General features: G+C 36.8%; 2 protein-coding genes across 6 annotated transcripts; one reads left to right on the forward strand and one right to left on the reverse strand.

Moving 5' to 3' along the window:
- Positions 1-30: 30 nt before the first annotated feature.
- On the reverse strand, positions 31-2,955 carry LOC105199241 (aminoacyl tRNA synthase complex-interacting multifunctional protein 2). Of its 2 annotated transcripts, none has more exons than XM_011166241.3 (4): positions 2,583-2,955; positions 1,000-1,146; positions 646-853; positions 31-494 (listed from the first exon to the last, which is right to left on the reverse strand). In XM_011166241.3, exons 1-4 carry the CDS (start codon positions 2,781-2,783, stop codon positions 130-132), a joined length of 921 nt encoding a protein of 306 aa, XP_011164543.2. In that variant the 5' UTR covers positions 2,784-2,955; the 3' UTR covers positions 31-129. The 2 variants fall into 2 exon arrangements, with proteins under 2 accessions (XP_011164543.2, XP_011164542.2); XM_011166240.3 differs by having other exon boundaries at positions 2,565-2,955.
- Positions 2,956-4,203: 1,248 nt separating this feature from the next.
- On the forward strand, positions 4,204-23,112 carry LOC105199240 (nucleosome-remodeling factor subunit NURF301). Of its 4 annotated transcripts, none has more exons than XM_011166236.3 (24): positions 4,204-5,647; positions 6,138-6,420; positions 6,727-6,935; positions 7,097-7,456; positions 7,636-8,799; positions 8,934-9,124; positions 9,302-10,772; positions 10,906-11,041; positions 11,663-11,973; positions 12,275-12,412; positions 12,505-12,612; positions 12,715-12,920; positions 13,157-13,384; positions 13,692-13,902; positions 14,060-14,374; positions 14,570-14,743; positions 14,907-15,140; positions 15,515-15,848; positions 18,144-18,348; positions 18,931-19,184; positions 19,483-19,650; positions 20,021-20,216; positions 20,510-20,594; positions 20,820-23,112. In XM_011166236.3, the coding sequence occupies exons 1-24, from the start codon at positions 4,564-4,566 to the stop codon at positions 21,020-21,022; spliced, it is 8,268 nt and encodes a 2,755-aa protein (XP_011164538.2). In that variant the 5' UTR covers positions 4,204-4,563; the 3' UTR covers positions 21,023-23,112. The 4 variants fall into 4 exon arrangements, with proteins under 4 accessions (XP_011164538.2, XP_011164541.2, XP_011164540.2 ...); XM_011166239.3 differs by having other exon boundaries at positions 12,715-12,845; XM_011166238.3 differs by having other exon boundaries at positions 11,696-11,973.
- The last annotated feature ends 64 nt before the right edge of the window (positions 23,113-23,176 follow it).

The following is a 23,176-nucleotide window of genomic DNA, read 5'->3' on the forward strand; positions in this document are numbered from 1 at the left end:
GTGTAAAATAAAGAAAGTTAATAATGCACGTTTTTTTTACGAATAAAAATATATTCATACATAACAATTTATCAACATATCAAATTTTTATAAAAGTGAAATTACAGTCATCATGATTTATTGATGAATTCAGTCATGATTGAAAGACTCATCTATGAAAGCACTTTCACATTGTGCGTACCACTTTTGAAGAACTGGTGATAAATTTGTTTTTGGGTACTGTTTAATTAGAGACCACACTGCAATATCTACAATGTTAAATCCACCCTTGCAAGACCATTTCTCAAATTTTTTGGCTAGTACGTGCAACCCCTTTTCTATACTCTGTTCATAATGTAACAAATTAACATCATCAAGTGCAGAGTCCAATGTTTGCGGTTGTAGGCATGTACTTTCGTAATTATGAGATTCTATCGCTCTGCTCAGATATCTAAGAAAATTAGCTTCACCTGTTATGGGGTAATCCGCGTCCATAATAATTTCCATATTCGAGACTAAAAAACAGGAATTCAATCATATATGGAGTAAAGCTTGATTGTAAAAATCTGATTTTTCCAAAATTTGAATATGTTCTGAGTTATTAATGAAATAAATTATAAGAGATGCTTTTTTTCTTAAGACAGATGAATATTGCTTGTATCTTACCTTCCTTCCATATCAATGTTATTTCTACAATATTTGTAGCCGATGTAGTAATTTCAGGAAAAGTAATAGGCACCTGAGCAGTCGTATTAGAATGAATATACGGTGTCACTTTGATATTAGTATCCTTCCAAAGTTTCTGCAAGGCGAGTATTGAATATGGCGGTTTTCTTGGATTCACATTCAACACTAGTTTGATAACAACTGGTTTCTGTAAATACACAGCAATTATTTGCTGATTCTTCTTATTGTGCAACAAATAAAAATACAGTTTTATTATAAATGACATAACAATCAATACATTAACTGCAATAAAATGCAATACAAGCAATTACAATTAATGTATTAATTGCTAACCGGAACTGCTATGAGATCTTTCTTAGCCTCCTGTTTAGATTGTTTCAGGAAATGGCATAATGTAGAGACTTGCTTTTTTAGTTCCATCAACTGGCTAAGAATTTTTTCTTGCCTAGCTTCCAATGCTTCACACTGCGGCAAAGGCACCTAGGAAAAAAAAACAATATTAATTGACACATTATTTTACATATTATTTTATTGCACATAAGGACATTTATTCAACAATATTTAAATCAAATATTTGCAATACTTATAAATACTAAAGAAATTTACATTACATCACAATGAATTTGGGAAGTTCTTTACAATATATAGATGTAAAACAACATATGGCAAATATAACTGTATGATATCTGTGCTACAGTACCAACATTTAATAATAATAATAATATGAAAAAAATGAAAAGATACTGAATAGAAACATAAATGTAAACATCAACACGATATGATAAATGTAAAAGAAATAAAGCTTAGTTTTATATTAAATGAACTACTGCCACATTGCCAACGTAGACCTAATGATAGACAAATATTTTTTGTCTCTCCTACAATCTATGAAAAGAAGCTTAGTTTCCATAATTTTGTCCATATTATTGTTATGGTCAAACATTGTAAATATGTATATACTTATATATGTTAGTTTAGAAAAGTGCGTGCGAGTCTTATGCATTTAGCATTCTAGTTCAACTTGTTTATATATTTTTTATATCCTAAAAATATTTTGATAGATTTTACATTTATATTCTTCTAATCTAAAATATGTAAACAAAGAGTGGGAAACTTTCAGCAAGTTCATATGATGCAATATCTGATGCAATATTACACGCAATTACACTGAAGTCATCCTACATTAAAATACCATGCAGTGAATACTTCTGATCGTTAAATATAATTACATGACTAAATCCGACGAGCAACAAATCGTGCGGAATACTTCAAGCAAATCATTCAGGCGAACGAACACACGAAGGGCCGTGCGGTCGAACTCGACATAACAGCACGTTTAAATGACATCAGACAAATTAACTCCAATTTCTAACGATACTGTGATCCCGAAGCTTTTACGCGACCTTTGGCGCCTTTTGACAGTCGCGATGATCTGAATCGCATCGCGCGTTCTACTTTCGCGCGCGCGGAAGTCAAATAGTCCGTGATTAACGCCTCGAAACACGCCTGTGCTCGTCTCACGCGTCACGTCGTATTTCGATCGGTATGTCCTCTTTTTGCCCTCTCCGGTCAATTTCTGTGAGAGTCACTCAAAAAAAAAAGAACCCAGGATTTTCCGTGAAGCGGGGTTGGGGGGAGAAGGACATCGATCAAGCCCCCAAAGTGGAAAGAGAGAGGAGAGGAGAGCTGTAACACGTCGCCGCTCCGCTCTTCGGTCGATCGCGGATCAGTGTGCCCGCGGAAATTTTCGGTACGAGTTCGTCATGTTTTGCCCGCTGTTCGTACGATCGCGGCCCGCGGCCGTCGACCGCTGCAGCGGCGGCCGCGGCCACGCGCGACGGGTACAAACGGTGATACGTCGGTCGTGGGGCGCGGCCAAGCGGAAACGAAACGGAAACCTGCAGAAGGCTGATAACCTGCGTGACAACGGCGTTGTCGGGCATCTTTGCTTCGGCGGCGGGCTCAGTGGCGTCGTGGCGACGGCGCCGGTCGTCGCGCCCGTCCTCGTAGATACTTCGCATTTCGTACATGGCTCGTGAGTGCGGACACTTGGCGGGTAGATCGACCACCGGCCGTACCGGGTACATCGTCGAGGTCGTCGTCGCCATCGTCGTCATCGTGGTCGCGTGTGGCTTTTCACCCGCGACAGCAGGGAGAGCGATCCACGCACGTGAGGTCGAGAGAGACTTGTGTTTTCTCCACGCACCGTTCACTCGCGCACTCTTGCGTCCCGCGTTGTTACGTGACTGTCGTCACACGCGTGGCGACCGCACCGCCAGATGGCGCGCGCGATCGGCACTCCGTCGGTAACTTCGATCTATCCGTCGACGACGCTTCTCACGCTCTTCTTGAACTCGTTCTTCTTTTGATCCTGAGAAGATTCTGGCACAATACTCTCTCGCTCGATTTCCTTCTTTTGGTTAATCGAATTCGAGGACTCGCACGAGGAAATTCGAATCTCGTGAGTAGATGGCGCGACGAGAGATTGGATCGGAGAACTCGTGATTCACGCGACCACTTTGAGAGCAGAATAGAAAGAAGAGAAATGGAAATCGCGTGATTTCACGTTGTCAAGCTCGACTGTTTCGCAGGGATGCAATTTTGTGTAAATGCAAATCGCGAGATAGTCGCGTTTATCGATCGAGAAACGTGCAAGATGGCGACGCCACCGCGTCGTCGGTAGTGTCCTCTGGCAAGCTCTCGCGAGCGTGCATCCGAGATCCGGAACTCGTGTCGTCCGATATTTCGCGGTCATCGCACGAGAGAAGGAGGATCGTATCGTTCCGGCGTCATCACGATCGGCGCCGCTCGTCCGTCGATGACGATTCTACCGTCGCGCGAGCGCATCGTCCCGTGCCACCGCGAGATTGCGGTTAGAATTGCGTTTTTTCGAACGCGCCTGTGCCGCCACCTATCGCATATGTCGATCTGACAGTGGAGCAGTGACAAAAAGGTACGGTGGAGGTGATTGGAGCTCGCGGGCGTCTCGGTTGAATCGAGGGAGTTTATGCAATCGGGCGTTGTGCAGCCCGTGATCCGCGTCGTCCACGTGATCGAGAACGTTCCAAGAGACCGTGGAGCCGTCGCGATCGAACGAGACGCTCCAGGAGAACCGGCCACTGCTCCTTTTCAACGCGGCTGGTGCCCGAACGAGCGACATGGCGGCGCGCCGATGAGCCAATCGCAACGCCGCTCTCTCGCGCTGCTCTCCGCCATTCAACGACGACGACGATACTCCATTCGTCGCCGTCGCTCTGCCGCCGACCCCACCACTACCACCACCACCAACGTCGCTCAGCCGCGCAGCTAGAGACCCCCTTCTGGCGTAATTCGCGTCGCCGATTTCGCTATCTCGAATTTGGCGAGTGGTTTTTTTCGCGGGCTACGCACGGTGCGACGAACGAGGAACGGCACGCGAACGCGAGTGACGGCGCGGTGACGCGAATGCCGCGGGTGCATCGCGTCGCGGCGATTGTGTTTGGTCACGTGACCGCGCGAAACCGACCGTGGGCCGTGAGAAATGGCGCAAAGATCAGAGTGCATCGGACATCATGGATGAATCCAGCTCGTTGCCGCGGCGATGTCACTTGTGTTTGTTTACAAGCGTGCGAGCACGCGCGCCACGTGCTGAGTGAGGCGGTGCGCTCGGGAGAGAGGAGAGGAGAGGAGAGGAGCGTGACGAAAAGAGGTGGCGGGCGAGGTGAGCGGTAGAGGGAAGGCAGAGAGCGAGGAGCAGGTAGGTCCCCCATCGGCGGTCCCCCGCGTGGGGCCCGTACTCCAAAACGAGGTTGACGGCGCCGGTGCCGGCGGCGACGACAACAACGACGACGTCGACAATAACGACGACGTGGACGAGGACGACGTTCGAAAGGACCACGGCGGCGACGCACGACAATAATGACGGGCAGAGGCTCGAAGAGGCGGGGGCGCCCGCCCAAGTCCGTGGTGATGGAGCGACCGAAGAAGTTCCAGTATCACATGTTGAAGAAGCCCAAGTACCTGCAGAACAGAACCATTGGCTCGCTTGGCGGCAACGGTGGTGGCGCCGAGACGCCGGGCTCGCAGCCGAGCACGCCTACGGCGTCGCGGCCGACATCGCCCTCGCTCGAGAGCGAGGAGAGTAGCAAACGTAGCACGAGGAACCAGCGTAAGTCGCGAGCCGGTCGCGACCGGCACTCCCGTAAGGGCGGTCACGCCGGAGCCACAGGTGGTGCCTATCAGCGTCGCGGCTACAATCCCAACGTTGACTATCACGACTCCGAGTATCATTATGGATCCGATTTCGGCGACGAGTCCAGTGAGAAGAGTGAGCCGGAGGAAGAACCGTTGCCGAGCGATGTGGACTCTTCCGAGAGCATAGAGGAGCCCGATCCCTCGAGTGATAGCGATTTTTCACTCTCCAGTTTCAGCAATACCAGTGGTACCCCCAGAAAAGCTCTGCTCGCTCAACAGCGGCCACCCAGTCCAGAACCATTGTGGTTACAGAACAGAGAACTGTCGCCGTTAGTGTTACCCAAGTCCTCGGACGATCTACTGGTTCCTAAAGAACTGGTCATGCCATCGCTCTCCATCTACGAAGTACTCAGGCACTTTCGTACCCTGGTACGCCTCTCCTGCTTCAGATTCGAGGACTTTTGCGCCGCTCTCATGTGCGAGGATCAAACCAACTTGTTTGGGGAGATTCACATCATGCTGATCAAGGCGCTACTGCGAGAGGAAGACTCGCAGCAGACGCATTTTGGTCCACTGGACCAAAAGGATTCGGTGAACGTTAGCTTATACTTCGTGGACTCTATGACGTGGCCAGAGGTGTTGCGTTCGTATGTAGAGAGCGATAAGAGTTTTGATCAGAACATTTTACATATATTAACCACTACTGAATATCCTTTTACTGCCATCGAGGATAGAATCAAGGTCCTACAATTTTTAACAGATCAATTCTTAATCACAAATCCTGTAAGAGAGGATCTACTACATGAAGGTACAATAAAATATATTTTACATTTATAAATTTAATATTTTATATATTATAATTTTTTGCATGTATTAATTCAATAGCATGATATTCAAAATCAGCAAGGAGAAAGTTTATTGTGTCCATGCTGATATTACTTATTGTAATAGTAAATATTTTTATAGATAAATATAACTTTATACTTTACATTTAAAACATCTATTAAGATGTCTTCCTAATTTATTTAATAAGCCTGATATGGCTCAAAGGATTTAGTTTCGTCTAGTTGCTAAATTATGTGATCTCCAAATATAGGAGTTTATGTATTATAAGAGTTTTATTTAAATTATTTAGAATTATGTATTTTAAAAATAAATGTGTATAGAAACACCACTTGTATATCTTTAAAATTTTGAAATTAATTTAAGTTAGTTTTAAAATTTTATAATAAATGTAAGAATGTTTAAAATTTATCAAGAAAAGAGAATGTGGAATGGACAATATTGATGTTTTGCAGGAGCTATGCATTACGATGATCACTGCAGAGTATGCCATCGACTAGGGGATCTATTGTGTTGTGAAACTTGCCCGGCTGTATTTCATTTAGAATGTGTAGAACCTCCTCTGGTAGATGTTCCTACTGAGGACTGGCAATGTAGTACATGTAAAGCCCACAAAGTGATGGGCGTCGTGGACTGTATTCCCGATGTCGAAAAAAATGGGTCGTTATGTAGACAAGAGCATTTAGGATTTGACAGACATGGCAGAAAATATTGGTTTCTTGCAAGAAGAGTTTTTGTGTAAGATACATTTTAATGTAACTGTATATCTAAGATCTTACAAAATTTCAGTTAATTTCAGAAAAATAAATTTTTGCACTTAAATAGAAAAATTGAAGCAAGAATATTTTATATTTTATTGTGAGACCAATATTAATTATATTTCTGTAACTTGCAAGAGAAATATTTCAAAAATTTCTACATTTTATTTTTAAGACTAAATTTTCAATAAAAAATTATAAATCTATGCGAAACATTCAATCTTCATACAAATGTTTATGTTTGTTAATATATAAATTTCAATTTTTTTGTGGTTTTATTTTTTAGTGAGAGCGAAGATGGCGAGGTGTGGTATTATAGTACACCTTTACAATTAGAAGAGCTGATGCTTGCATTAGATCCAAATGAAATGGAAGTAGCACTTTATCGGGAATTGTCAGATTACAAAGAGGAAATAGTCCGTCAAATGGAACTCACAGAGACCATTACTAATCAGTTCAAAGGAAACAAGAAATCGTATCTGGAAGTAGAAAACAGTAAGATTAATCTTCCTCATTTAATTAGTTTTCTCCTAGATGCATCAGTCCCTCTTAATTAATTAACATCATTTTTTGAATTTCTTTTGATAAGATATTAAAGTATTATATCTATTAAACAATGTTTAGAAAAATAATTACTTCTTAAAATATTTTTTTAGATCTTATACAAAAGTTACGAAAAGAACGACATGAGAAACAGGAAAAGGAGGAGGAGGAGAAAAAAGCAAAGCTAAGACAGGAAACAGAGGAAATGATGCGCAAGATACGTGAAAGTACAGACACTCTCAATGAACGTTCAACAGGAATGCCAGAACAGAATGAAACAAAGACCTCTGGTGATGAGTTGACTCCTGCTACGCAAGTACCCGAGGTAGTGGGCGAAACTATCGAGGTCGACACTGAAGCATCGTCAACCGCGACGAATACGGATAAAACCACGAAAACTAGTGCCTCTACATCATCATCCGAAGATGTTGATGAAGAGGCATTGGAAGGAGAAGAGAAAATTGGTAAAGATGGTGAGAGTTTATATATTTTTTTTAATTTCATAATATTGTGAATTTTTTTGATAAAAATATTGCTTTTTTATTTTAAAAAATGTGTTTTTTACAGATATTCTTGACTTTTATTTATTGGTTATTATTGGTTAATGATATTTTATTTATATTATATATAATAATAATTTTTTTTTTTCCAGGTAAGAAACATACTATCGTGACAAGATCGAAGACTGGATCGTTGCAACCGCGAACCTTTAACATGGACGACGTAAAGAGACGAAGTATGGCACCGTTGTCAAAGGAGGAACAAGAAAAGTTAGACAAAGGTCTGAAGGATTCCGAAAGCGACGGCAACACTAGATTAACGCGTCAAAAGGCACATCAAATTGCGTCTGGCACACACTTATTTAAATTGGGCATGGACAATAACTTTAAGTCGTACGTCAATCAATACAGCACCAATCTCGTCGCGCTCAATAAGACGCAGAGAAACGAAGAACGCGATAAGAAACGACACTTGTCTCACAAGTTCTCGCTTACGCAGGCATCGGAGTTCAAATGGGTGGGAAGTTTGACGGGTACTCGTGCCCTGTTAGTCAGTACGCTACGCCAAACAATTCTGCAGCTTGAGAGTAATATTCAGGCGTCGTTTATGCACACCAATTGGCCACTACTGCGTAAACCATGGACCGCGGCGGTGGGAGCGTGCGTAAACCCGCGAGATTTTGCGCGCACTCTTATCGTCCTACAAGCGTGCATCAAATCTGTCGTGTTCGCAAGCGTGTGGCATGACCAACTCGGTCATGTAAAACTGCAAAGGGTGACCGCGTTCGAGCGCGAAGAGAAAAAACGTCAAGATAAAAAAGAGAAAAAGGAAAAGGAGGACGAGGAGGAGCGTAATCGACTCTTCAATTTTGTCAAGTACACGCTTGGTTTGAAACATCAGGTTTGGAAGCAGAAGGGTGAGGAGTACCGAGTGCACGGTCAGGGTGGTTGGCTTTGGGTGTCATCCAGACGCCGTTACAGATTCTCAGATATGACGAAGATGGGTTTACGCGCCGGTCCTCAAAAAATCATGGTACAGATTAAAGATCAAGGTGGCATGAAGATACTCGCACTTGACCCACCCACTTATGAATTCCTTATGAAAGAGTATTGCCCAAGTAAGACGGAGAATGGTATTGTAAAACAAGAGATTAAAGAGGAAGGTGTAGAAAATGACGCGATAAAACAGGAATGTAATGCGGAAAGTATAAAAAAGGAGCCTGCAGTCGATGGTCAGACAAACGGCGTTGATCCGTCCGTGTCAATCAAAGCGGAAACCCAATCGATTAAACAGGAAACGAAGATGAACTTGTCATGTAAGTAGCGAATTTCAGATAAATTTAAATAATTTATACTTAAAGAAAGATTTCTCTAAAATATGATTAATATAATTTAGAAATATGTTCGTATTTTATTCGTAAGAAAAACTAAATAGAAAATTTCTTTTTAGTTTTAGCCGGTATGAAAATTGAAAAAGTTTTTACCCCGATAACTGAATTTGAAGAAATCAACATCAACAAGGCACTAACCACTTCTGGAAGATTGCACTATCCAAAAGTTGCGAAAAAGACGAGGATTGATGATTTTCTGGCGCGCAGAACACATTTGAAATTTTTAGAAGAAAGAAGATTATTGCAATCTGTGAGTACATGCTTTGTCATATACATATAAATGATATATATAATTATATCTTGTTTAATGATTGTTTTGCACATATCTGAAGATAATCTACGTTTTAACAACGAAACTGTTAATATTATAAATTCTATTTTATTATTTTGAAATATCTTTACAGCTTGTAAATTTGATGTTTTACAGGTGAAGACGAAAGAAGCGAGTCAGACACCAAATCAAAAAGGTGGAGATGGCGACTCCGCAGAGGTTGATATGGAAAATCACGAAGAAAATGGTAGCAGCGGTGCCGTTGGCGGCGGTGGGGATGGCTCTCTGCAAGGTATTTTGTCAACGCCCACCGGCAAGCAACAGCAAGCGAGCAAAACGACAGTAACAGCTGTCTCTGCGTCCAAGGAAATGCTAACGATTACTAAGCGTATCCAGCAAGTTCGTTTGCAATATACAGCTGCTTTGAAACTCTGCAAGAACGACAGTTGTTACTCGCGCTATTGTAACATGAACAATACTAACAAAAACAACACCATTCAAATTAATACTACACAGGTTATTACTCCGAATATTAGCGATACCTGTTACTCGCCTTTATGCATGCGAAAAATGCGGCTCAAGCGCGATCTGATTGTGTTGCTGCGCAAAGCGAACGCTCTGAGCAACAGTCAGTCTTCATTGTCTTCGCCACAGGTTACAGTGGCTTCTATGAAAACAGAAACTTCAAATGAATCAAAAGACGCAATTAGGCGGGATTTGGAATCAGCGGTGGCATCGGCGACTCATTGCAATGAGGAAGCCACGAAAGCGAAGGACGCCGTTTCTTCTCCAAAGAAGATTAAGCTCGAAAATGAACATACGGAGAAAACTAGTGTGACTACTGTCACAACGAGTAACGTCGTTACGACCACCACAACGATTACGACGACTCAACAGACAGTAAAGAATGCGGATGGCGTAACGCAGGAACATTCTGCCGTTAATCGTAATTCGATGATCGTCTCGTCAGAAACTACGACCACAACGACAAATAAGAGCGGTGCTAAGACGATGATGATCGTGAACCGTAGAGGAAGAACAGTGCAGCGAAGTACGTTTGTCAAGGAATTGCATGCCGATGGGACCGAGCGGATATACACAGCAACGTCGACGGAAGGTAAGGTGTACCTGAAGAAAGTGGCGATTACGATGGCGGATCGTAAGAAAAAACGCACGCCAGTCAAGTATCCACTCTGCTCAACCTTCTGTACAAAGACCAAGCAGCGCAGTATATTAGTACTGCCCCAACACGAATTGAGGAAATTGTCCCGCGTTGGTGGTAAAATACCCGTGCAAGGGTTCCATCATCAAGCCAAGGCAAACTTGTCGGTATGGCCGTATCCTTGTCCCAGACCCTTATTCAAGACTTGTTGGCTGTACAGAACAGTCGGTTTAAGATCGTTAGCTTCTGCCGCGATTCAGTTGAGGATACTCTGGGGATGTCTCAGATGGGATGACATGGCGGCCAAGCCGTTGTCCACCGATGGCAAGAATCAGATTACTACCGACACGGAGATTATGTCGCTGGAGATATTGAAACACCGGCATGTCGGACAATTTCTCGATAGGACTCAGTATCTACGTAGAAAGGTCGTTATACCGCTCGAACTTCCAAAGCAAGTCAGAGGTTTGTATGAAAGATAATATATTATATAAATTCTCAATTGTGTAAAGCTGATTAACTAATACATCATTATAGTTATATATTAAGCAATAACAATTTTTTTAAGTTATTTACGTGACGTACAAAAATTTTGCAGAGGTAACGTCAATAAGGAGCGGTCTCAGAAAAAGAAAACGTCCGGAATCTCCACAAAGCACAGAACCGCAAGTCACTGAGGAGTGGGTCGATGAGGACAAGTTGGAGCTATGGGAGATCAAACAATATGGTGACAGGTACAAATTAGAAACGATTAACGCAACGTATCTGATAACAAAGTATTTGCATGTCCTTTCGTATGTCTAACGTTTGTGAAATTCTCTCTGAAACATTTTCTTCATCTTACAATTCCAATTTCATTCTATGTCGATTTTATCGAACTTGTTAAACTTTTAGCTAAAGTTAACGACTCTTATATTATTTTTCGTGAAAAAAATTGAAATGATTTTATTGAATCAATTTTAACATATAATAAAAATTTGGAATTGCAGTTAAAAAAGTTTAAATTTTATTAAATTTAAAAGAATTAAAAGTTTATTATTAGAAGAGAGATGGAATTAAAAGATTGAATTTATTTGATCTTTGTGACAGATCCTTTCTTTCTAAGTATAATCTGTTCCCACAAATATTTCTCCAAGTTTATTGGAAATCTTAAAAACTGAAAATGCATATTTTACTTGTATCTCTCTCAATTCAAGGGTAAATTACGCTATCGTATGAATGTCTCTGTTTACGCTTTTATTATTTATGTCGAGGAGGATATTCTTACATGTGGAATCTAATCGCTGAACCTTTAACCGCTTGCTTTCTTCCACTGGGAACTAACCCTTCGCTTGGTGTGTCTGTCCTGTCTCCAGGTTAGAGAAGGCTAATGCGCAGATTATTACTAGGAGTCGTTCAGGAGCGCCACAACCAGTGGTCGTCAGTGGTGGAAATAAAACCGTCACTACCATCGCCTCCGCTGGTGGCACAGCCGGTTTAACTGGTGATCAATTGGTAAGCGGCAAAGCTACGCCAGAGGAGATTAAAGAAAAGATGGAACAGCAGTTGCGGTTACAACGAGCGGCCCATCAGCAAAAGCGTGCTTTGGAAATCAAAAATCAATCTGCGAACTCGACGTCGCCTGCTACCCAACTCGTCAAAGTTACAGCTAATTCCTCCTTACACGGTAAACTCATCAAATTCTATACGTGATAAATTTATAAAAAAGATTAACATAGCCATATTTGATTTTGTACAATGGTTTATAAAGATTATAAAGTCTGTTTCCTTCAAGCTCTTTTAAGAATAGGAGAGGTAGAGTAGCCTTTCGAAATAATCAGACATTTATTTCGCGGTTTTTTACGATTTTAAATCGCTTTCAAAATATATAGGGGATGAGAATAGTTTATAGACACCCTCTATGTTGAAACAATGTAAAGACTTATATTAAAGATAAGACTTATATTAAAAGACATATTTTTTTTCAGATGGCACCGTTAAATTAGTTTCGAAAGTCCCGATTCCAGCAAATCCGAATAGCACGAAGTCACAGTTAACTTCTCTTCTAACAACCCCTACACAAAATAAAACTTTCATTGGTACACGACGTATTTATATGACGAAATGTAAGTCATTTTTATTCAAGCTCTTATATTCAAACGCGAAGATCATATGACGAAGTTAACTCTGTATAAATTGCTATGTTTCTTTGTTTCAGCTGCTGATGGAACTACCAAGGTTGTGTCCGGTCCTACCAGTATTTTACCAAAAACTCCGCAAACTCCAGGATTAAACCAACAATCCTTGATCAGGGTGACGCCAACAAGTAAGTTTACATAATTTAATTATATTAATGATGATAAAAATCTTTTTGTCAAAAGATTGAACCTAGAAAGTTTTATCTCTTGTTTTCATTGTATTTTTTTAGGCACTACTAATACACCTATGCAACAGAGAGTACAAATTCTCAGAGGACCAGACGGAAAGTTGCAAGTGCGCGGCTTGCTGCCTGGTCAACAGTTGGTACAGATGCCAGATGGAAAACTGCATGTACTGAATGTAAGCCAAACTGTGGGCACTACAATTGCGCAAGGCGCTCAAACGAAATCGACAACAACTACAACTACTCCACAAGTAATTCACTAAAAAACACGTTTTTCAAAAACTGTTTTAATTTGTAGAGCAGAGCATATAAAAATAAAATGTATAATTGGTACACACAATATAGAAACAATTGATACAAAATCGAGGAATAAAATAAATAATATAAGCTCATTTATAGAAAACTACAACAAATTAAATCACAATACGACCTTGCGAATGCAAATGTTCATGGAATTATTTGATGTACTATAATTGATGTATTTTAGGCGAAGACTGTGACTACCGTCAGCCCTAAAACGACAACGGAAAATACGGCTACTGCTAAAACCAGTCCGAGTGCAAAGACAACGGCCAACTCGACGGCGCAAACGCCACAGCAAACACAGGTTGCTGTTCAACGTGTCAAGACTGCAACCATGACTCTGACTCCCGCCACAGCAGCTCAAGGAACGAAGAATGCCATCGTAGTTACTAACGCAGGACAAACCGCGCAGGTAATGACTCTTGATTAACTTGAATCAAAATGAAATAATTCTCGATATATAGTTTACTAAAAGAAAATTTAGCAAAATACATCCGATGTATCTAAATCTAATAGTTTATTTAATATTTTTAGAAGTTACTTAGAAATTGAAAAAGATTTGATTGGGAGGACCACATGAAAAAATAAATATTGCAAAAATAAATATTAAGACTTTTCATAACTTACAAATTTCAGAACTAAAATTATATTACATTTACGTGTGTATGTATGTGTGTTTGTGTGTGTATGTTATTTATACATATATCAAAATATTGTAGGTAATATCTTCTGGTGGACAAGTAATAAGTGGCAGTCCGATAATGGTCACGAATGCAAACCTCGTCCAACAATTGGCAACAGGCAAAGCTCAGTTGACTGCAATCGGCAATCAGGTTGTGATACGTAACGCGTCCAACCAAATTGTGCATGTAAACTCAGCTAACGGCGGATTTATCGTGAAAGGTACCGTTGCTGCCAATAAACAGCAAGGTTAGTTACGCTAATTAATCATCTATACTTAAAAAAAATATTAACTAAAAGCTTACCAAAGAAAATATGCATTTCAAAGAAAAGCGCTTAATAAGATCTTTTTTATATCTTTTGAAAATTTTATGTAAATTTTTATATAATAAATTTATACTTTTAGTGCTGCAAACTACCCAAATCTCGACAGTTGCACAATCAACCACGACTACAAATGCGAACCCAACAACAACCACTGCGACTTCCACTGCCTCAGTGACGACAACTCAGAGTTCCGCCACGACTCCGATTCCAGGTAGTATTGAAGCTTCTTTATTGGCAGGACAACCACCCGGTACTGTAATTAAGTGCGTGACGGCACAAGTTATCAGTACAGCCGAGGGTCCGCGAATTGTGCTGCAAGGTTTGCAAGGCTCGGAGTTTACGGCGCAGCAATTAAATATGGTGCAGCAACAAGTTAAGCAGCAGCTTTTAAAAGGTTAGTTTTCAAGCATCTATAAAAATACAATTTATTTATAAGTTCCATTGTTTGTACATTATAAACGAAATTTTGTACATTATAAATGAAATTTTATTCCTAAAATGTGACTTGTATACCACAAATAGCTAGTTATGATTGTTTCTGCAATATTTGGTCAACAATGTTTTAAATTACAAGTTTTAACCATTTCAGCACATGCAGCGACCGGCAAGCAAGGCGTCTTGGGACCTACTAAAATATACTTGGCTGTTCAACCAGCTCAATCACCTAATAATCAGCAATCCCAGACTTCGCAAGCTTCTTCAGTAGCAAATACTCCAGTATCATCAATTCCAAAGCAACAAACTCCCCCGTCGTCTACCAATGGTATGTAAATTTTTGTTACAGTTTAACAAACAGTAATAAACGAGTATTTGAAAGTTTTCTCTAAAGGATTTAATAGACTTTTGGCAAAATAATTACTAATATTATTTTACAATATTAGTATAATACAATATTTTATTTTATTTTATTTTATTTTATTTTATAGAGTCGCAAAGCGTCACTGAAACCATTCCAGAAACTCCGCAAGTAACAACACCTGTAAAGTCAATAGAAAAACCAAAAGTAGTTGTTCAACAAGTAGGACGTGTGGGAAACGCGACAGAAGAGGACGTGCAAAAGACGAATATAGCTAACGGACAACAACCATCGCAATCTGCGAAAGAAGGAAACGATTCGTCGTCGAATAAATTTATATTGACCCCAGATTACATCCAACAAAGTTAGTATGCAAGAAAATTAAAACACTTGTGCAAAGTGTGCTTTTATACAAAGTTCTTTCAAGAATGTGTTTTTAGTTATATATATATATATATTTTTTTTTTTTTTTTTTTTCTTGAAAGAGCGTATTTCTTATACAAATGTTTTTCCGAGTATTTCTTATAAAAAAAAGTATTGTTAACTTATGAATTTTTATGTAAGGAAATTTTTTTAAAGATTTACATATAAATTATGAAATTTTTTTATAGAACTTTCTTATTTGCAAGATGTTTTCTGAATCAAAAAGTCATATAAAAATTTTCTTAAATATTTTTTAAATATTATATTTTGAATATTTTTCTACTCTAAATGCTCTTATTTATTTCTGAATTTTAGCAATTAAAAATGCTTTGAAACAAGAGAACTTAAATCCAGAGATAGAGGAGAAACTGTTGCAATTGCAACGTTATCAGGAGAAGCAAATGAAGGGTGGTGTAGAGAATTCTGTGACTAGCAATCAGACTCATAATTCACCTGCGGCAACGACGCCGCGTCCACCATCACGCAAACGGCCAGCGCCGTCGTCAAACATTCCAGCAACAGCGGCAACGGCGACAACGCCGATAAGCACGCAATCATCATCCAACGATGACAAAGATGATAAAGATTGGGTGGAGACACCTAGGAAAAGACCAGCAACGAAGCAAGAAAATCGTGAAACGACCTCAAAGTAAGCGTATACACAATAAATGCAGTTACAGATCAAACAGCATAATCAAGTATCTAACAGTATAATCAAGTATCTAACAGCATAATCAAGTATTAACACTTTGCAGTCCATCGACAGCATAGTGACGTCATGCGAATTTCAATGTTAGGATCGACCGATGCGACGATACGGTGCAATGTAAAAATATTTTGTCAAAGAACAAAATATTTTAATTTGAATAAATTTTTATCAGCATGGTATATACAAAAACGTTTACAGTAAAAAACATACTTAATTCGTATCACACCCGTGATTTGCTTCAGTCCAATGATGCAATACTATATGATATATACGCGGACTGCAAAGTATGAATATGATAACGCAGTAGCACTTGGATTTTTTTTATCTTTTGTATTCTTTTGACGATAATTATTAGGGTTATGTAGTTATCATGAAATCGCGAATAATTTTGATCTAATGAGCATGATTGAGAGAAGTTGAGATCTTAAATGTTAAATGTTATGCATTACATAAGTAATGCCGTATCCATATACCCTATACAGATTATAATATTCCTTTTCCCTTTTTTTTATCCTGTTTATATCTTTTCTTTTTTTTAATCTCACGAATAAACGTTGTGTCACTATATTATGATGCCATTAATTTTGTTTTTTTATCACTTTGAATCTATTTGTTTTGCTTTCATTTTAGAATGCAGCAACCCTGTAATCATAGTTACTAATATTTTTTATTTTATGCTTATGCCTTGTGTTTAAAAAGTGTGCTAATGCTGTAGCTATTTAATCATTTTTATAATAATTTGTACAATATATTTTAATATCCCGAAGAAAAAATGTCCATAATTATATGTAAGTATACATAATTCTATATAAAATGTGAATTTATACGTTTTTTTTTTTGTGTAATCTCTGTTTTTTTCTTGTGTAATCTATACGTGAAAAAATAATTAGAATAAATTTTGCTTTGTTTTTTTATAAAAAATAAAATTGTTTTATACAAATGGAGATTATACAAGGGAGAGAAAACATATATATACATATGTATATGGCATTTTATATATAATTATATATGAGCTATTTTTTTCTCAGGATATCAGGAACAATGTAAAATAAAAAGAATCATAATGTGATTTTTTGTTTTATATGTAAATTTAATTTATATTTGAATGAATTTAATTCAAACCATTATGACGTATCACATTTATGCGTGAAAAATATATCGAAATCAAAATATGTTCAAAAATATCTTTAATCCAAAAAATACATATTAATACATATTAAAATATCTCGTTTTTTTTTATTTTGTTAAATTTTTTTGTACTATGCCACTTGTGGAAATAGAGGGAACCCGAATAAAGTTTCATGTTTGTAAATAATAATAGAAGAATATTGATCAACTTGTGAATGCATAATTAAAAATAAGCTTTTTTCGAATCATAGCGCTTAATATTTCTTTTGTAATTCTATATACTCATTTTCAAGTTCATTAAACGAATAAATTTTCAGTTTTGAAATACTACTCTAAATAAAAATAATATAACATTTATTGGATAATTTAATAATGTTAATGCAAACACACACCTATTCTGGTAATAATGTCAATAAGCAACCCCTCCCATCAATTACTATAAAGAATTTTGTTGCAACAGAATAAGGTTTATTTTTAATTAGTTTGATTTTTGTATGTAATCGCGTTTCATTAACGTTTGGTGTTTTATGTCGAATTTAATTTGAAGTTGAATCTTGACAATTAGATGATTTAAATTAAACTAACATACAAGATAAAATCTACCAAAGACATATTTTAATCATGATTTGTTTCTTTTATATTCAGCTTTTCAGCGAAAATGTGTTGTAGTAGATCATTATTATCACATTTTTATTAATTTTTAATATTTTTTTATATCTTTAAAATTCTCCCAACTTTTCTTATCTAATTTTCAACATCTCCATTTTTGCTCATCATTTCTTTTTCAAAAAAAGATCTTAAGTTACGTTTATTATATTGTCTGTGTAACAAATTACATGAAGTAGCCTCTTTGGAATATTATAAACTAAATTTTTTTTATTTAGGTAATCTTAAACAACTATATGTTTTTTAACCAAAATGAAAACCTTTAAAATAAATTGTTTCTTATGATAATAACAACATTCTTATGATAATAATAATATATTTATAATAAATAAATTATAATAATAATAAGTAAACAGTTTATTATTTCAATGATGACATTTTATCATTGTGGTATTTAAATCATGTATTTGTTAATGTAAATGACATTAAAATTACTTCTAGAATGCCGAAATTGTCGGAGGCATTAGATAATGAGTCATCACCTAAAAATCGATCAGCAAAATTGAAAGACTCTCAAGAGCAACGAAGAAAACAGCAAGTGTATTCTCGAATGCAAGTTTTACTGTTCCGGCATAAGGAACTTCTCAAAAAAGACATTCTTAAAAAGAGAGCTTTACTCGAGAAAGAACTTCAAATTGATATACAGGTAATATTAATTACAAAACTCTAATAGCAAATGCTAATAAATATATAATAATTTTACGCGCGTATATAATTTTGTATTATACAATAATGACCAAAATCTGGTCACAAGTCTACATTGTCCAATTGAACTTCAAGCTAATCATATTTTGCTTCAGACATATGGGCTGAAAATATTTGTTCAGTTTGTTATGAATCATATTTGTTTAGTTGGTTCATAATTCGATTTACGTTGTTTAATGAAATTTGTTATTTTATTTTATAATATTTTTGAGAACAACATGTTAGCCCAATTATGCAATATTGAAATGTTATATAATTTATTTCAATAATGTGGATATTAGATTAGTTGGATATTAGATTAAAAGTAATAAGAGAAATTAATTTTATTACCAAATCATTTTATGAATCTAGAGCTTTAATTTTAAATATTTAAGAACTTAAAAAAGAATATCTTATGATCTAATATTGTTTATGCAGAATTGCAACTTTATTTAAGGCGAAGATGAGACCGTAATTACATTGATCCCTTCGGAATTGTAACTGTCCAAATCATTCTGTAAAACTTTAATGAATATCCTTGCAGAAGGATCTATCGGCAGAGCTCGCTACCAGAACGAAAGCGGAGAGGCACAAACAGGATGAAGTAAAAGTTGGCAGTGCAAAGCGAAAGGCAAATGCTCAAGCGGCTCAACAGGTCAGCCCGTCCAGTCGGAGTGGTAGCAGACCGAAAAAGCACAAGAGCCAAAGTAACAGTACGCCTCCTGGCGGTTCGGCCACGTCTCGCATCAAAAAAGAGAAATTATACTGTTTATGCAGAACTCCTTATGACGAAACTAAGTAAGAGTTTAAGAATTTGAGACTTGATTAAATTTTTATTATTGAATATTTTTTCTTAGTTGTGTTTTGAAATTGTATAACATTTTACTTTAATCAAAAAAGCATAATCTTTTTTTGCAAGATTTTTATTTTATTTATGTGATATCGTTGATAGACTCATAGCGTTTATGAAGAGAAATGATAATATCATTAAAGTATTTTTTAATTAATTTTATTATATTTAAATTTAAAGAATATTTTTAGATGTTGATGTTAATTATAAGATGTTAAAATTATGCAAATAACTTTTTCTTTAAAGATTTTACGTGGGATGTGATTTATGCAATAATTGGTTCCACGGTGACTGTGTGGGCATAACGGAAGCAATGAGCAAGACTCTGTCAGAATTTGTTTGTACAGAATGTAGACATGCGAGGGATACACAAGAATTGTATTGTCTGTGTAAACAACCTTATGACGAATCTCAGTAAGTGTATTACGCATATATATAAGAAATATATTAATAATAGAAATATCTAGCAACAAGCGCAAAAAGAAAAATAATGTTCGATTATTCCAACATGGAGCTACGCGTTATTCCAAAAAATAATTATGACAATATAATTTATTTAATAATTAAAATAAAAATATTAAAACAATATTGGATTAAATTGATCAAATTAATTTCTATCTTTTTTTTACTTTTTAATAATTTAAAAAACTTTGTGATTTACTTTGTGTATATTTATACACAGTAATGCTAATATAAAGTTATATAATTATATAATTTATTTTTTGTTTTTAACTATATTTTTTTGTTATATAGCTTAAAGTAACGCATGTATCTTTTTTTAAAGATTTTACATATGCTGTGACAAATGCCAAGATTGGTTCCATGGTCGATGTGTTGGTATACTTCAATCAGAAGCCGACAACATCGACGAGTATGTTTGTCCAAATTGCCAGCGTAATTCCTCCGTTAATTTCGCTAATATGAAGAACCTCAATGCAAAAGACCTCGATCTGTTAAAAAAATTAATAAAACAAATACAGGTATGTACTATTTTTATAAATTAATTTTTTTGTCTCTAGCAGAAAATATCCTCGAGTCTAAAGGTTTTAAAATAATTATAGTATAATTATATAATCAATTAGAAATTTAAAATAAATTTATTATAGTTTATTATTAATTAAAAAAATATTGATGAAACAACTAAAGAAAATATTTCATATATTGAAATAAGAAGATATTTTATTCTGTTCAATTAAAATTTGAAAAATTCTATTCAAAAGGATTATAATATTCATGCATACGATATTCAGGACGTGTAACTTGTTTGTTTTAGGCTCATAAAAGTGCATGGCCGTTTATGGAACCAGTAGATCCCAACGAAGCCCCAGATTATTATAAAGTGATAAAAGAACCAATGGGTGAGTAACATGACTACAGCAATTTATTTTTCTCCTTAAATGAATCATTTTAATAAACGTAACTCTGAACAGAATATATGCCACATTTTCTTTTAAACATATGCTATGTGTGTGAGCGCGCGCGTGCGCGCGCACACACACACACACGCACGCACGCACGCACGCACACACGCATGTATGTATATGTATAAAATCTAATCATACATGCGCATTTTATTGTTTCAGACTTGCAGACTATTGAATTGAGGATAAATGACCGATCCTATAAGAAACTGAGCGAGTTCATCGGTGACATGACAAAGATATTCGACAATTGTCGATATTATAACCCGAAGGAGTCACCATTTTTCAAATGCGCCGAGTCCCTGGAGACATACTTCGTCCACAAGATTAAAAGTCTGAGGGAGAAGTTCTCGGAAGGGAAGTAATTTAATCAAAAGAAAAAAAAAAATTGATTAAGCCGTATGTGGAATTGGATCAAAGTGGAAGTGCACGAAGATTAATTTAGTGCAGTGCGTTTTATGGAAAACAGAGAATGAAACAGTTTTGTGCCAGTACAGTACACGTAGCAAAAACTGAAACTCTTGGAATAGACTTAAGTATGTAAAAGTAGAGAAGGCACCGGTCTCCGCTATTTATTATAGTTGTGTGAACATTTTCCTTTCCTCTCCCACTCCCTCACTGCAATTTACTGAATTCTCAGTTCCCATTGTGCTGTACGAAGTGTGAATTTTAAACCAGAATTTACCGCGCTCGTGCCGTATTGCAATTTGATTTTATCTACAAGAATATATTTTCATTTTGCTGTCTATAATAAATATTATGTGAACAAAAGAGAAGCCATATAGCACGATTAACGTTCACTTTTTTTAAGAATTACGTTATTGAAATATAATGTATTATGTAATATAATTCTTCTATTCATTAGCCCTTTTTTTTCGTTATCTTTTTTGGACACACGTGGAAATGGAGGGTTTTACAGACTATAAGTCCGTTCTTTTCCTTTTAACATGCTCACTGGCCGTCCAATTTTACCCTTTACAGTCTTCACGATGCGTCATTCTTCAAACCCTCTTTACACTTCCTGCAATACTTCGAATGAAAGAACTTCTTTCTAAGAAAGTGATTTCCCTCAGGCAGATCGAAGTAACATTCAATCAGAATTTTGTATTACGTCTCATGACCATGCACACACGAGAATATTCATATAAATTGCATATGTCTCGCAAACAGTGAACGTTATTATGAAGTTGCATCCGAACCATATAAAATGCAAACTTGCTTCTTTTTTTTCGCGTTAGCTCGGAATTTTTACAAAGAAATAAAGAAGATTCGGTTCGAGAAAGGAAAAAAAAGAAACGTAGCAAATTTGTAACATGCAATATTTATTATAAAATGACATATGTAAATGATGACTCTTTTTGAATTACATGAAGCCATCTTATCCATAGCTGTACTATGATGAGATAAAATTGCAAAGCGTGAGTTCATTCTGAGTCATCTCTAAGATTGGCTTTATTTAATTATTTTATCCTGTTTTAACACGATGATGAGTTTGTGCGATATGCGGAAGTATATAATGTAACGAACGAGTATTGTGACAGCCTCCAAAAAAAAAAAAAATGTGAGGACGGAGCGTCTAACCGATGTGAACTAACAAAATATATGTGAAATCGAATAGGTGGAATTCAGAACTGAAGATTTAATCTTTAACATTATATCTCAGAAAAAAACTGCAAGTTTATTTTTTGTATATTGAGAAACCTTATATTGAGAATACCTTCTTCCTATATACAGAATATATGTATATGCATATGATATATATGCATAATATGTATGTACATGTATTTATATATAGGATACTAAGTAGAGATGGTTTCGTACGTAAAATATCACGTTTACTTCGAGTTTATGCAGCATAGTCGTAAGTTGTGGTTCAGAATTCATGCGCCATTCACATCATGTTATACGTTATTATTTATGTATGTACATACAAAGTGCGACCGTGATTTCACGTCTGATGGTCCGAGTCGCGCGATAAAAGAAGAAGGAGTTCTCGGCTATCTGACGAATACATTTGAGACGGTCGAGAAAAGCGCTACCCCACATTAAACTATTTCTTTATAATGTATTCGATGCGAAAAAAAGGGAAAGAAAAGGAGAAAGCAGTTGTGTCATCGTATAGCCGTAAGACTATTTTTTAGGATTACACGCATAATGAATTGTACAAATTCGTTTATCGTCTCGTGCTCACACACAAGCTAGCGATTACGATTCTATTTACTTATGCGTTGTTTTAATCACATAAATAAATTTTCTATGAAATTGTTTATAATCGACGATTCACATTTAGGCGTTTAGATTGTAAGAGACGGGCAGCGAGGGCTGCTTATGTATATATATGCAACACCACACAACTACACAGATGTGAAAAAAAGGAAAGTTCTCGAAGAGAAAGGCAATTGTAGAATTTCTTTGATTTCCAAACAAGGAAAAAATAAAAAACCAGTGAAAAATACAGAAGAGTTCGTTTAAATGAAATAAACTATCGTTTATATTTTAGCTGTATTATAAATAAAAAT

Source organism: Solenopsis invicta, chromosome 14, assembly GCF_016802725.1.
Source record: "Solenopsis invicta isolate M01_SB chromosome 14, UNIL_Sinv_3.0, whole genome shotgun sequence".
Classification (NCBI taxonomy): Eukaryota; Metazoa; Arthropoda; class Insecta; order Hymenoptera; family Formicidae; genus Solenopsis; species Solenopsis invicta.